Genomic DNA, 14,957 nt, shown 5'->3' on the forward strand with positions numbered 1-14,957 from the left:
TGACGCAAACCCACATATGACACGTAATTCGCAAAATGACTGATTTTTTTTACAATAATGATTTAAATATGTGTCAAACATACCCAGTCTTCTGAGCAATCGTTTAAATTTACATATTTCAGCACAAAAATTATTTCAGAATCAATTATAAATGTTTTCAACTGTAAAATTGAACCATTTTTGGTGATCGAATATGTCGGTCTCAGAAGACGTAAATGTATACGATTACTTCTAGGTGAGAGTGATACTGACAATAGACTTGCAACAGTTACATTTGATTAGTAAAACATTTACGACAAACAATCGAACAGAGAAAAAGTTATTATGAATTCAAATCTGCAGAGATTTCGTAACGCTCTTTTTGCGTGAAATTTGCGGGATGGCACCAATATCCAAATAGCGAATAAAGACATAGTCCTACGTCAAAATTACTATTGGAGAGAGATTCGAGCATTACTTAAAATTTGATTCAGTGTACTTTCAATAAATCCAAAGGTCAAGGAAAAAGAACCAAGTATCAAATAAAAGTTAATTATTTCATCAGAATTAATGTAATGTAATGACTACAATTCGCATATCAATAATGAGTAGATCATATCAAGCATATAAATATGTTTGCTTGCATACTTCGCCCGAGACAGTCAAGAAAATTAACCGCGATATAAGCTAAAAAATACAGTGTTAACAATAAGTCGATTTGGAAATGAGTGAACCAAGCGAACACAAGGGACCGCTGCCTATACGAAAAAATACCATCGTTGTTAAATTAAAACGGATTCACTTTCAAATTTGAGTACAAAAATTTCAAATTTTCCTTATGAAACAAATGCACCTTGGATTGAAACAGGTGCATTCACTGCAGCTAAACAAGACGAATAGTATAATCTACATTCAATTCTGTAAGGAGTGCTAAGATATTTAATGTGCATACATCAACAACTCGACCTGGAAGGATTCTTATACCGTTTTCGTTTTTGAACCTACACGCGGGCGACTCTGACGCCGAGTAAAACGAACACGTGGTGCGCGTCCTAAACAACAACTCATAAAAAAAAAATAAACAAAGTGCGACCCGAGAAAATTTTCAGAGCGTAACTACGCGATTGGAGTCTGATCTAGAGCGACCTCAGGTCACTAAAACAAACATATCAAAAGTTGTTTGGGCGGCTCTGGGTCAGCTCTCGGGCGGCTCTGATCAATAAACGAAAACGGTATTAATGTCAGTAGGATCGTAGTACTAGCCATGCAATGATTCTGTACGCTATCAATCGGCTGCGAAGTCTGTTGAAACAGAAAGGCCAAATTCCACGAAAGGAATGTAATGCCAGGACTTTGCTATACATCAACAATATGCATTACGTAGATCATAAAAACAAGTTCACCATACCAGTATACACGATCATCATTCAAACACTACCGACTAACACATTCGAAGAATCTTTTTGCAGTACGGAGATTCTTTCCATCCAAAAAGAAAAGTAGGAAAACTTTTGCCCCGGTATCCGTACGTTATGTTACGCATTTGCCTGAAGAAAGCTATACCTTCTCAAATGACTTTCGGTCTGGACACAAGAATTCCATGTAAATCATTTGACACCTACGACTATCGGTTGGCTTTATGTCAATATTGTCAGAAAGCTGCTAATTACGGTAAGCCCTGTGAGAAACTGGACAAGAAATCATCAGCACAAATACTTCTCTAAAACTGTCATCAACAACAATGGAACACTCTCATCAATGAAACCAAAATCTACAACCAGCAAAAATAAACTCGAGATAAAATGGTCTGTGATTTTTCATGTACTATTCAAATGGGACCTCCGAAAAATCGAGGAAGCAATCGGATCAAAACATTTATTGCGCAAAACTTTTAAACATGTTTATTTCCCTTCGGTATTGTAGTATAACCATTGCAATTTTGTAACGTTTTTATATGTTTATCAACGCTTATTAGCAAAGGGTTGATAAAAGTATACTATTACTGAGTTCAACGGTTCATGATTATTGAACAAAAATTTTTGAATGATTTATATGAGACTTCGTAATATTGAGTTTATCTTTGCAACTAGTGTATAACAAAATATGTCTGCTCCAGCTATAAACAACAAAGTAAAGAAAGTGCCTGTCACCCAAAGAAAAAGGTATCGATGAAGCAAAAAAAACATTTTTGTTAGCTGCACAATCGGCCTCGTAAAGAAAAAAAAATCATTTCAAAACAAAGCAAATAAGTGAAATGATTAGTTCGTTGCTTTCTTTTATGGCGTCGGAAATCGAAAAATAATTATAAAGCATATGTATTTCACTTCATATCGAACTGAAAAACTATCGACGAATCGCATCATGTACCGGTACAATTTCGTTTTTTTTTTCTTCTGAGCAGATTCACTTGAATTGTTGCATAAAAATTGAAGAACTGTAAATGAACTCTAACTCTACTCCATTGCAAATACTTCTCCTTTCTCTCGTCAGATGGGTAGTGGATACGTTGCATACTCCATGTCATCTGTAATCTATGGACAAAGGAAATTTCGGATGCATTGACAGACCCAAAGCAAAGCCCTCTCCGTTAGGGAACGGGCTTAGAAATGTGTTTCACAAAAATGATTATTTTCCACTATTTTTCAGGTTTTTTGTGTTGTTTGCACGTCTGCTCGAGAAAAAAATTAATAAATTCTAACACAGATGTATTACTTATCTGTCCACTTCTGTTTCGTTTACCATGCCATTTTTTCTTTCAGATTTTAGTAGACCTGTGTGTGTTGATGTTCTTAAATAACTGTATGTGTATAAGTGGTTGCATTCCATTCGCTCGGATCACTTTCTCACTTTCCTTTCCTCCAAGTTGAATCGTAATGGTAGTGGTAAAATTATCCTATAAGATGTGTTTTTGTGTTTTGTATTTTATTTTGCTTTAACTTATCAATTTCTCACAATACTTTAACACTTTCCATTGCATTTAGTTCTTTCTGTTTTTGACTCATTTGAGCAACGGAAGTAAGGAGGAACGTGGGGACATAGAGAAATATAACGAAATGAATTTATCGTTTGCGAGGGGTACGGCAGATAGGGGTGTTGCATCCCCGTTCGATCACCGGTTGCGTTTCGAGATAACGTTCTGATTCTTCTTTTTTGGTGGCCACTGATACAGCTCATCAATTTAAGCGAAGTTATTATCTTTCTAGGGGATTTCTCAGGTGAAGCTTTTATGGGATGACTTCAGAAAGTGTAAACTTAGATAAAGTAGATAGTAGAGTAATCTGGAGTGACCGTGTTTTGTGAGTGTGTGAGTTTGCTTTCATTGGTGAAAAAGGAAATTCAGTTGCTTTTGGTTGTGGTGGTAGTTGCAACAGTGGCGGCAATAGTCGTATTGGTAAAATAATCGAGCTCAGCAACAGGATACTCGACAACAGAAGAAGTAGTACTTGTTGCAGTAGTAGTTGTAGTAGTAGTATTCGCTGCTGTAGTAGAAGTAATAGCAGTAGTAGAAACGCTAGGAGGAGGATGTTATTGCATGTAGTAATCGGGTTGGTCGGAATCTTTCTCGAAGCGTTTCGCCTCTTCCTGCATGCTTTCCTTGATTTTGAGTATAGCGGCCGACTCGGTCTGATCCTGCAAGTGGAATACCGAATTTGTTTGCTTTCGTGTCTTCCAAAAAACTAAATCTACTTTTGAAACTGTTTTCTAATCCAAAACTAAAATGACAACTGTCTGTCGGAAGAACACGAAAACGTCAGTTTAAATCGAATCTTCGCAAAAATTGATCGGCAAATGCCACACTTTCCATTACAAATATTCCGTTTTGAACCAAGCAAGATTAGAGATCAGCGAGATCGAGAGTGCATAAGAGGAGAAAGCCGTCAAAAAAGTTTTTCCGTGCCAAGGAATTAACAATTAATTGAAGAAAATAAATCAACTTTTCTGTTTTCACTGTAATCAAAAAATATCCTTCTTTATTCAATAATCTCTTATGTTTCCTTCCAAGTCTAACCTGTATCAGTTTGCTTCATGTTACTCGACGGAATTTCCAATGCTTCGCAGACAAAAAGCTGCACTTAACCGACCTCTCATCGACAGTTTCGCATACTTGCTTTCCTTCGTCGCAAACACGACTCTTTTAAGTAGATTAGTTTATTCGCCATCTAGTTTTTTTGTTTTTTTGGAACCTTAAGTAACCTATTAATAAACAACGTTTCCTTTTTTTTCGATTTGCATCTTAATATATTTTTTAGTTTCTTAGGCTACTACTCCTACGGGGAATATTCAGGAAATGAAAAATCCGATCTCTTTCTCTTTATTTTTGTGTTGATTGATTTGATTTCGATTTTTGTCAATTTGTTTGTCTCCAATCTCTTAATCTTGCTTGTTTTCAACTCGGTTGAATGTACCTGGTGAAGTTTTTGTTTTTTTTTGTTCAGTGAGGTACGGTGATGATTTTTCTATCTTCTTTATATCGTCTGTATGTGTACGTGCAGGCCTATTTGCGGATCAATTTGGGCAAGTAAATTTACGTTATAAGTAATACGAAATGGCACAATCTTCATTCATCCAAAACTTCTCTGCTTAACATAGTCTACAAACAAGCAAACAAACAAACTAGTTCGGGAGGGAGAGAAAGTACGCGACTAGAACAAATAGAATTCTAATGAATGAATATTTTGATTACGAGACTGTTAGAACTGTGCACACAGACAAAAAAAAAGAATTTTGAGGAGATTTATGTTTTGCGTTTGATAACAAGAAAAAATTTCTGACTCAAAGTGTGGTGCATGAAAGACGATCGTCCTGCCCGTCACGCTATACGGACATTTTTTGAAACACAATATTCAATTCATTATTTTTAATCATGTAATTCCAAAACAGTATAAGATGAATTTGCAACGACTTAGATCACATCGAACAACTAGTGATCAAACAACTTGGGACATTTTTATCCCAAATCAAAGATAATTTTAAACCAACTGAGAAGGTTGCGATCCAAAATTAAATCTTCATTGGATTTTCAGTTTCAAGGAACCCTTATTTATGTTTCGTCCTCGGATACAATTTTATCAGTACTAACAGAACACCTGTATAAACGAATCTCTAACAGAAAAATTTAACTTTTGGTTATCATTTCTAGTTGAGCAGCTAAGTCGCACTAGCGGTTCATTTGGAACTGCCAACGCACTGATAAGTCTAAGACGAAATGTTAAGCTTGAGAAAGTAATGTGCACCTATTATTAAATAGTATCAAAGACATCATATTAACAAGATATCCAGCTCTCACATTTCCCGAACAAATCATTGGCAACATCCTTTTTTGCGAGCATGTCGCCCTCAGGTGAGTCCGCATCGAATCTCATACATATAAGTAGGGCAGAGAAATGTCAAATTCGTTTGCGCCAAAATAGCAGGGCTGCGCACCCATACAATTGACATGATATGTTGAATGTGATGCCGTGCGATGGCGTTGCTGAACTGAAGATTGATTTAGCTCCAAGCTGACAGGGTCTGATAGTATTAAAGTTTCCAAAATTTTATTGCTTTTAGAATTTTGAGAAAACTTAAGATCATGCGAATCCCAAGGAGTGTTACTAGTAAGAGGAACTAGTGAACGTTATAGTTATCTCTACGGGTTGAAATGAATCAAATTCTGTCTGTTGAAGTGAATTAAATTTAATATAAATTAGTACCACAAGTCAATCCACTGAAAATTTGGGATACTAAATAGAAAACTTTCAATGCATTGTAACTCAATCATGGAGTTCGATCACCATTTAAAAGAACAAAATGTACATTTAATCCATATTTTCGGCTAGAAAAAATGTTACACATTTTCCGATTTATTCTTCATATTTCGGGAGATAGAAACAATCATTTCTTCAATCTCCACAATTATTTCTTCAATCAACAAGTAAAATTAGGTTTTCGGTTTCTAAAATCGATTCCATTACCTCAATTCAACACTTAGACCATAACAATTCAGCCATAATTCAGCAATGGAATATAAAATTTTTAGGTAAACTTAGCCACCACAGGCACTAAATTTCTTACTACAAGGAGACTCAGCGGTTGTCTTTTCACATACTTTGGAGTTTTTTTTAGATGTCATTGATTGTGCAGCCGATTTCTTGTACACATTTTAATGCATATTCCAAATAATTATACACGTTCATTCAATTGATATTTCGTCCTATGTTGTTTGGCACTAAACCTTCCGAAATTTTAAAGATTCTTTGAGTTTCTATCAAACCTGGCTGGGGTTCTAAGATAAACGTGAAAATTATTATTTTGATATTAGATTCCATTTGGCTGCAGGCATGCTTTAGTTGCAGACATTTGAAAATCACATTTTTCGCAGACATTTGTCAAAATTTTTGAAATCGCCGCAGTATTTTTTTTCTCGTTGAACCAAATCTGTGCATCATTCTTCATAGCGAACTCGAAATCCGCAAACTTTTTCTAGTTTACAGACTTTTTCAGCCCTGCTTAAAGATATTTGAAATTCTCACCTGGCATCTATGCCTGTGATGAAGAAAACAGTAACGTCGAAGTGGCTCCCGAGGTCTGGCTCCAAGATGGTAACGTAACTTGTCTCATCTTGTCTTAGCTCAGAACTGGAATGGTTGCCAGCCATATTTAACTGGAGCTGGCAGTTGTTTCACAGTAACGTTCAAGCGAGATCAATTGACTTTTGTTGGGAAAATAATTTGAAAGCAAAATTCCGGTGTATATTGGAATGTTATAAAAAAATTGAGCCGACACTATTTTTGTTTACTCTGCCAAACTGTTGTTCAAACATACAAAACTGTAGTGGATCTTGCCCACATTGTCTCTCAGACGGACAGAGTAATGAATTCTAACACAACTGCTTGTTTTCCAAAGCTCAATAAACGCGATTGACAAAGATATTTTGCTCTCTTTATGATTTTTTTTTAGTGTAAAAGCCACACTGAAAATCATTTCTACCTATTTTCTAAGAGAAATCACTCATTGTTGAGCTCTTCTATAAGCTACCGATCGTTATCTACTCAAACTTTGAATGGATCGGTAAAAATGGGTAGCGGGCTTTGTTATGGCAAAACACTTGTACTAAACTAACATTGACCTAAATTTTAAGGTCATCACTCGTTACCCAAAATTGGGGAGATGCACTTTAGTTGATTTTGGGTTAGTTTCGACCCAAAATTAGGTAGCGTCTAGTAAGATTGCAGGCGACGTGTGCCATTTTATAATACTCCTGCTGAAATAAGGTAGACATTTTTTATGGTTTTCAGCAAATTTCAACTATTGAGGTAGGATTTTAAGGAAGAACTCGACGTAAATATTTCGAAAGAACCATTGACAGATTCTCTTTGTTTACTTTCTCTTTCGACTATATCTGCATTATTACACAAATCGACGTGAACTTTTCAAACCAATGAGAGATTCTCTTTGTTTACTTTCTCTTCTGTTAATAACACTTAAATTTTCACGTTAACTTACCAAATTTGCATATAGAAGGAAAGAAAATATCCCTAGCTTTGTAATAGTATCATACATGTAACGAACAATTGCGTAATAACGCAAATATAATCGAAAGAGAAAATAAACAAAGAGAATCTGTCAATTGTTTTAAGGCCCTTTTGAAATGTTCACGTCGAAATGTTCGTTACATGTCTGGTATTGTTAGAAAACTGGAAACATTATCTTTTATTCTACACAAATATTTTATAGATAAACGTGAAAATTAAGGAGTTATCAACACAAAAAAAGTGATTGAAGACAAACTCTCATTGGTTTATATGACCTTATGAAATGTTCACGCCGAACTGGTCTTTAACTAGTTCTATATATCCGAAAATCTAAATTTTTATACCGAATTTAAATGCAAACCAGCATGAAAACGTGCAAGATCGGAGAATCGAAGAAGTAGAAATAAAAGTACGAATTGACAATCCAGTTCGCTTTCGCTCTCTCAATTCCGACAGATTTCCGACCTAATCAGGTTGTGACGTAATTCGTTCGGAATCGGGTTTGTCGGTTTGTGGGTTTGTCGAACCGATTCAAAGTGACTCTGTCAATATTGTTCGACGACAATCCGGTGAGAACAAAACCGCTAATAACAGCAAGTCGAAATTCTCGATCGGCTACGGTAACGACAAACTATCATTCATCAATGCTTCTAAAATTGAGCAACATTTGAGATGCTTTGCACGTGCAATATGATTAATTTGAAGAAATGATCACCTATCCGGCGAAATGGTATTAGACAAAATAACCCATTCGGTAAAACGACATTATGTGAAATAATCTACTCCTGTCTTCATTAGGTACTAGAAGTGGAATGTGTTGTGCACGGAAAAATTAAAAATATGGAACACATCATGTTGACTGTCGAGAAAACCGTCTCTAAATCACTCATTTAGCAGTAATTTCATTTTCAATTGTGAAACACTATTGTTTTATCGCCTCCGGCAAACGACACTTTTGAGTTAAATCCGGGGCTAAATGTTTTGCACCATTTGATTTATATTGGAAGGTTCGGCACATCTTAGTATACAGGATGAACGTACAAAAGCTAAAAATAAATTCTACTTTCGAAAAGCATAACCTCTATATTTAATGCAAGAGCTATTCTTCCAAATGGAGAGCGTATTTAGGCAGCTTTTTTAAAACTTACCTTTCTATTATGTAATAAGATTAGCACGATGAATCTACGTGACATATTCAGTGCACCATTAACAAATTGTTTACATGAGAGCTTGTAATGCGTGAGATTTCAGAGATCCTCTTGCTGTACCATTACAAATGTATTATGGTCGATATATTTGTCGTTTTTTGTGTGTTTTTTTTAATCTTTTCGAGTATTCGCACATGCAGGGCCCCCAATAGTTAATGCAATGGCATTGATTTACATCGCAGAAGAATTCTGTGAACCATTTTGAGAGCTGTTCGAACCTTTAGTTAAAACTGACAGCTCAATAGTTATTTCTTCGTTGTCAAAAATAACCCTACCCGCGAACATGGATGTTTGAAGATTGATTAATAATTATTTTCAGACACTAAAAAAAGGTTTCAGATCTTTTGTTAAAATCAATTCTGTGTTATTTCATTTTTCTACACACTTAAATTGGATAACCGATCTTCGCTTGGTTTGTGGTACATACGTAGCTGTCCTATTTTTTTTTGTTAGTTTTTCACGGGTAATGTTTCAACAGTTCATTATCGGGCCCGATGTAAAATGAATCAATTGGTCATCTAGGCTATTTTTGATTGTGTTGGTAATTTTCACCCGAAATTAGGTGCCGGCCTGAAGCAAGCAAATATCGCAACAAAACGTGGGTTCGATTTTGTATTGCGTTGAAGGATGAGAAGTAGGCACAATTCTGTATTTAGTTTAGGCAACATGTATTAAATCTGTATCCTGCATGAAATCCGCATGGACGTATGCAAATCAGTACATCACAGATAATTCTGTATGACTGGCAACTCTTTTAGTAAGTGAAAAAAATAAACACAGTGTTTTGATAGGATAACCTGGCACCATCATACCATATGCGAATACTGTCCCAACTAAAGGAAAATTCGAAATGACTGCTAAAATGATCCTATTTGAGTGTCCTGTGTGTTAGTCTGTGGTACTAATGCCAATAAATGCTTATTTGCGCTGATACATCAGTACACACCTAGAAAATATCGTGTAAATTTACGTCTTCTAAGACCGACATATACGAGCGTCAAAAATTACTCATTTTTACATTAGATCTAACACATATTTAATGCATTCTGACATATTTTTAAGTGTTGAAGCAAGTAAATTTACTCGTCTGCTGTAAAAGTGGTGTATGTTCGACACATATGTAAATCATTCTTGTAAAATTCAGTCATTCTACGAATTACGTTCTTATGATTTGAGTCATATGCGGATTTACGTCACCGGTAAATTTTATTATTTTTTGCTGTGTAGTTTAGAAATATTCGATAGTTCGGTTGTTTAAAACTAGTCAGAAGATGGCAGAATTACCGAACGAACTTGAGTGTCAAACTGTATCGCAATTATAAAAATACTTGTTATAATTTTATAACAAGGCAAAAAAAATCCAAATAATTTGCCATGTGTCAAAAAATTTTCAAACGGCTCGTAGTTTTAGTCAAATATAACTAATCGATTAGAAATAAATATAATAATGTTACATTTTAACTGAAAATTCAAACCATTCGCAAAAGCTTCTCAGCCTTCCAGTTTCAAAAAAACAGCCGTTAAAAAATTCCCGCTGTTGTTAAGTAACAATCTATAAAAAAATAATTTTTCCAATAGACTGGAAAAAAACCATTTCTTGTATTTTTCTACAATAGCTGTTTTACTAAAATTGAACGTAGAGCATCTGGCGAGCACAATGTGAACACCAAACATAATCCAAACGCGAGCGAAAGTAACGCGCAAGATTCGCCAACGGGCTAGGATGTGAGATAACAACGTAGTCGAATACCAAATTTTCTCGCTGTACAAAGTTCACTTAACGAACATCATTTGACAGCTAACGGTGGATTTTTCACGTGTTCTTTCCAATTTGAATACGTGCTATTGGAAATGTAAACAAACCACCGTATCATGTCAAACATGAACTTTATTTATCACGAGTTCATCAACCTCAATTAGGTTTTGCACGAATGAACAAAAATTCATCCTTGACAGTTAAGCGGTACTGTTTACAAACAAGCTGAAACAAAAATCGAAGAACACATTTTAAACAATCATCTTTAAACTTGGCAACTAGTCACTTTTATTTAATAAATCTCAAAAACAAACCGTATCCAATCGTGAGCAAATGTTTTATTACTCTATTTAGGCGATATGGACCGTAAATGCTCTCATCCAATTTGTCAACAGACAAACAAAAAAAATTTCTGTTGACAAACAGTACGGCTGAACTGTCAAAATGTGTTCATCCGATTGAGGTTAGCAGTAACGATAAAAAAAACCTAATATAATCTCACAAAAATGAACTAATTTTGACAGCTATCAGTGGTTTGTTTATGTGTTCATTCTAATTTGACTGTGTTGATAGATATGTAAAAAAAACCACTGATAGCTGACGAAATATTCATCGGCAGTTCATTCGTGTCGTCATTGTGCAAAACCTAATTAGGTTTCACCAGATCTCGTCACGAATGAACTCGTGATGGATAAATTCACACTTTTGAATCGGAATGAACATATAAAAATACGACGTTCATTCTATTCATTTTATGAGTTATATGTTTTTGTAAAGCCTAATCGACTACGCCAATGCTGTCAATTTATCCGTAAATGGCTATGGGCAAAATTTTTAACTGGTTCTCTGTTATTTGTGTTCTGTGTCTAGTAAATTCATTTTTCGAGTATTCCGCAGGAGGACAGAATTTTCATCCTAGCAGTTGCACGCTTGAGGTTGCGTGGAAATATAAGCTAGTTGCTCTGCCATTTACCGGTATCCATTGCTCATTATATTACAAATCCCTTCGCAATCCATTTTCTGTAGGCCGAGCAATCAGCAAAATCGTAGCTCGACTGATAATTGGTACAGTTGCCCAGCCACAGAACGAAAACTGTTTTTAAAACTAAACCCAATACATCTTATGGCGATTAGAAATCCTGTTATTTACATAAAGTTCCCGAAACAGTATTAGAATTATTGTCTGTGTGCACCTGGTTTGTAACAGAAATATTAATCTAACGGAACGCTAGTTAATCGGAGTTCATACAAGAATTAATCGTGACAAAAACGAACAAGAACGAAACACAAACGACTCGCGACACTATTCTTGCCAATTACATTCACCAAAGTCGTAAAATAATGAAAAAATGTGGTTAATTCAAAACAATAACAATAATGTGACGTATTTTTACTCATGAAAAACATATATACTAACGAAATACTAAACACGTAGGACAACAAATATGAATCATAACATCAAAATTGAATCTATTGTGTTTTATAATTCCATCCGAGTGCATATGAGTGAGTGAACACACTTCTGCATTCACGTCACATCCCAGCACCCAACAAAGGTACAAGTGAAACCGAAACACGCGTGTATGTGTGAAGAGCTGTAGCAAAATCGAAAATCATAATAAAAATAAAGAGAAGAGAAGGAGATTTTTCTTACAAACTCATGACTGAGAAACGAAATAAAATTAACCTGATGCTATTTTTGTTGGTTTTCTTTCTCGCCTCTAAACACTAGTGTTTGCTAACATTTTATGTACATGAACAAGTAATATTTTTGCATGTTATTTTGTTTTGTTTGCGATGAAAATAATGCCTTTTCCAATTCAATTTAACCACGGGAAAAAAGTGTCATCTTTTTTCACGTGTTTGCTTCCTTTCACTTTGTGATTCTATTCTATGAGTTTACAACTTCTACTAAAAGCAAAATTAAATGATCGAAATGAACGAACCAAAAATAAAAGTATAGTTTTTAGTGCTACTATTTACAAATCCTAATTACTCATTGAGAAGGGAGATAGATTGTTCGGACGAAGGTATGTTAGCGGGAGTTCGGTTTGCGTAGAGATGCTTAGTCAAGGATCGGAATCCAAAGTTGGTGTGGAAGGGAAAATGCAGAAGGGACTATTTTTAGTTACAACAAAAATATAAATTTTTCTTCGAATTAGTCACACCCATCACCGTGTATAGATTAACTTACTAAGTTAAAAATTAAAAAACAACTAAAAATATGGTAAATGAAAGAAAAACTCATGAGAATCACTGCGATAGCAAATTTCGTTCAATTTGTTTTGCTTACTTTGATACAAATAAAAAAAAATAACGATTAGGGAACAAAACGTACCCCAATTTTTTCCAAATTTTGTACGCAGCAAGAAAACGATGCTTCAAAACGATTCGAAACTTACATTCTCTCCGGGTCCACCGAAGCCACCAAGGTTGTAGTCGCCCATTCCACTACCCGAGTCTTCCCGTGGCGTTCCGGGGCCATTCGCCGGGCTATTCTTCATTCCGTCCAGACCGTCGTTGTTAAGTACCGGTCCGCCCATGGCGTTCGGTCCCATTGGGCCACCCATCGGACCACCACCGTCCGAACCGCCGACCATTGGGAATTCCTAAAATGAAACGATCGAAAACATTAGCCTTTCCAGTGAAACAAAAATGAAACTATGTTCGTACAGCTTTCATTGGTGTGTACATATTTTCGCCGCCGGAGTTAGATGAATCTTGAGGTGATGGCATGATGGGCGTTCCGGGTCCGGGCGGTCCGCTCGGTCCGGGTGGACCACCGTAATTGCCAGGTGACGAGGATGAATAGTTCATGGGCTGAAAAATAGACGAGGGATGTGATTAGAGCGGGGGTCAACCATCGGGACAAAACCATCTCACTCACCGATGACGTGTTCGGTTGCCACTGCGGCCGTCCGCCGGCCATTGCCATCGGAGGCATACCGCCCGGGCCTAGACTGCTGTTGGGCGGTGGTCCGCGCATCCCCGGCCCGTACGTGCCGGCTCCCATTGGGCCCATTCCGGGACCGCGAGGTGGATTCATTCTAGGATTCATCGGACCCATACCTGGAGGGCCTGAACAGTTGTGGGTTATTCCATTTTGAATGGGGTTTCGTTTTATTTTATGGATGACGGTTAGTAGCACCACACACACAGATATGATGAGCGGATGAGCAGTGTTCGGAAGCGGGTTGGTTTTAGCACATTTTAGTGATAAGATGATTGGGTTATGGCGACGGCAAAGGTGAAGGAATTGATTGGCATTAGTTAGTACACAGACACACATAAATTGTTCATATTGGTTTGTAGATGGGATTATATTAAAATTCAAATCTTGATTGAATTGCATAACATTGTGAAGAAAAAATAAGAACTTAAGAACAAAAAAAATTTATTGTAGATGAAACTTAAGATGTAGATAACATTGAACGAACACTTAAGGCACTACGGGTATGAACTGCAATTTACGACGACGGAGAATGTTGGATGCGTCAAACGAAAAGGTTGGTAACCAACGGTTTAAGTAATAATTAAACCGAGAAATAAATCATCGACTATTGAACAAGTAAATAGATGATCCGAAACCTTGAGCTTTTGTACAAGAAGTCCGTAATTTAAATACTTGATCTTATTGTTCTCAAAAAGGAAACAGTGCATATAGTCTTATTGTCAGGACTTTGAAGCAGTAACCCTCAGCTCCACTCTTTCGTGGTCTCAATAATGAGTATTTACTCGCTTCTATTGACCTAACTCACACATGTAGCATTCCTTTTAATACATTCAGTGTGAAATATGCTCATCCTGGTTGCTTGAGTAATACATAGCTTCTCAGCTGAAGAGTCGAACTGGAATTGGTGTCTACTGTCGTGAGATGAGATTAGAACAATCTCATTCGCTGGGTAAACACTGTACTGTGTTCCCAGCATAAAACTTCACGATTCAGGGTTATTCACAATCGGTACTCTGGCAGAAATATGAACGAATTGATTTTTGTTTCGAGAGTAAATTTGCTCAAAAGCATTTGGAATCCCGATCGAATCTAGTATTTGGGCATTCCGGTGTAACTGGAAATAAATGGGCAGATAAGTTGGCTAGAGCTGATGCATCAAAAGATTTCGTTGGTCTCGAAACCACTCCCAAGTAACATTTTTAATATTAATAAATACTTGTAGCTATCTTCAATGCTACATAATAAATCTTGCATTAAAACTTTGAACTCCACGAAAGCCTACTGAAAACCTCTATAAGAGCATGTTCCTGCCAAGTGGACCATTCTTCATAAGGTTTATAAAGCAAAGTGAAGAATCATCATAAAGCTGCGTAAAAACTTCAAATTCAAGAAAATTTTGAAACCAGATTTACGATCAACATTAAATTTATTTGGATGGAATAAATTCCACTATGAATAAACTGTCGTTTTGGTAATACTTTTCTTGATTATATGTGTGTCATATCTGCTTTGAATGCAATCAGTAACAATTTATTGGATTTTATTTT

General features: G+C 36.1%; 1 protein-coding gene across 6 annotated transcripts in view; it reads right to left on the reverse strand.

Moving 5' to 3' along the window:
• Window positions 1–2,586: 2,586 nt before the first annotated feature.
• Window positions 2,587–14,957, reverse strand: part of LOC131438876 (single-stranded DNA-binding protein 3) — a 91,652-nt gene continuing 79,281 nt past the window's right edge. For 4 of the 6 annotated variants that reach the window (XM_058609254.1, XM_058609251.1, XM_058609256.1 and 1 more), the window contains 4 exons: window positions 13,345–13,535; window positions 13,131–13,277; window positions 12,860–13,066; window positions 2,587–3,609 (listed from right to left, as the gene is read on the reverse strand). In XM_058609254.1, coding sequence (XP_058465237.1) covers window positions 3,505–3,609; window positions 12,860–13,066; window positions 13,131–13,277; window positions 13,345–13,535 — 650 coding nt within the window. In that variant the 3' untranslated portion in view covers window positions 2,587–3,504. The remainder of the gene's footprint in view (window positions 3,610–12,859; window positions 13,067–13,130; window positions 13,278–13,344; window positions 13,536–14,957) is intronic. The other 2 variants (XM_058609255.1, XM_058609253.1) reach the window with 1 other exon arrangement.

The sequence above is a fragment of the Malaya genurostris genome, chromosome 3, assembly GCF_030247185.1.
Source record: "Malaya genurostris strain Urasoe2022 chromosome 3, Malgen_1.1, whole genome shotgun sequence".
Taxonomy (NCBI): domain Eukaryota; kingdom Metazoa; phylum Arthropoda; class Insecta; order Diptera; family Culicidae; genus Malaya; species Malaya genurostris.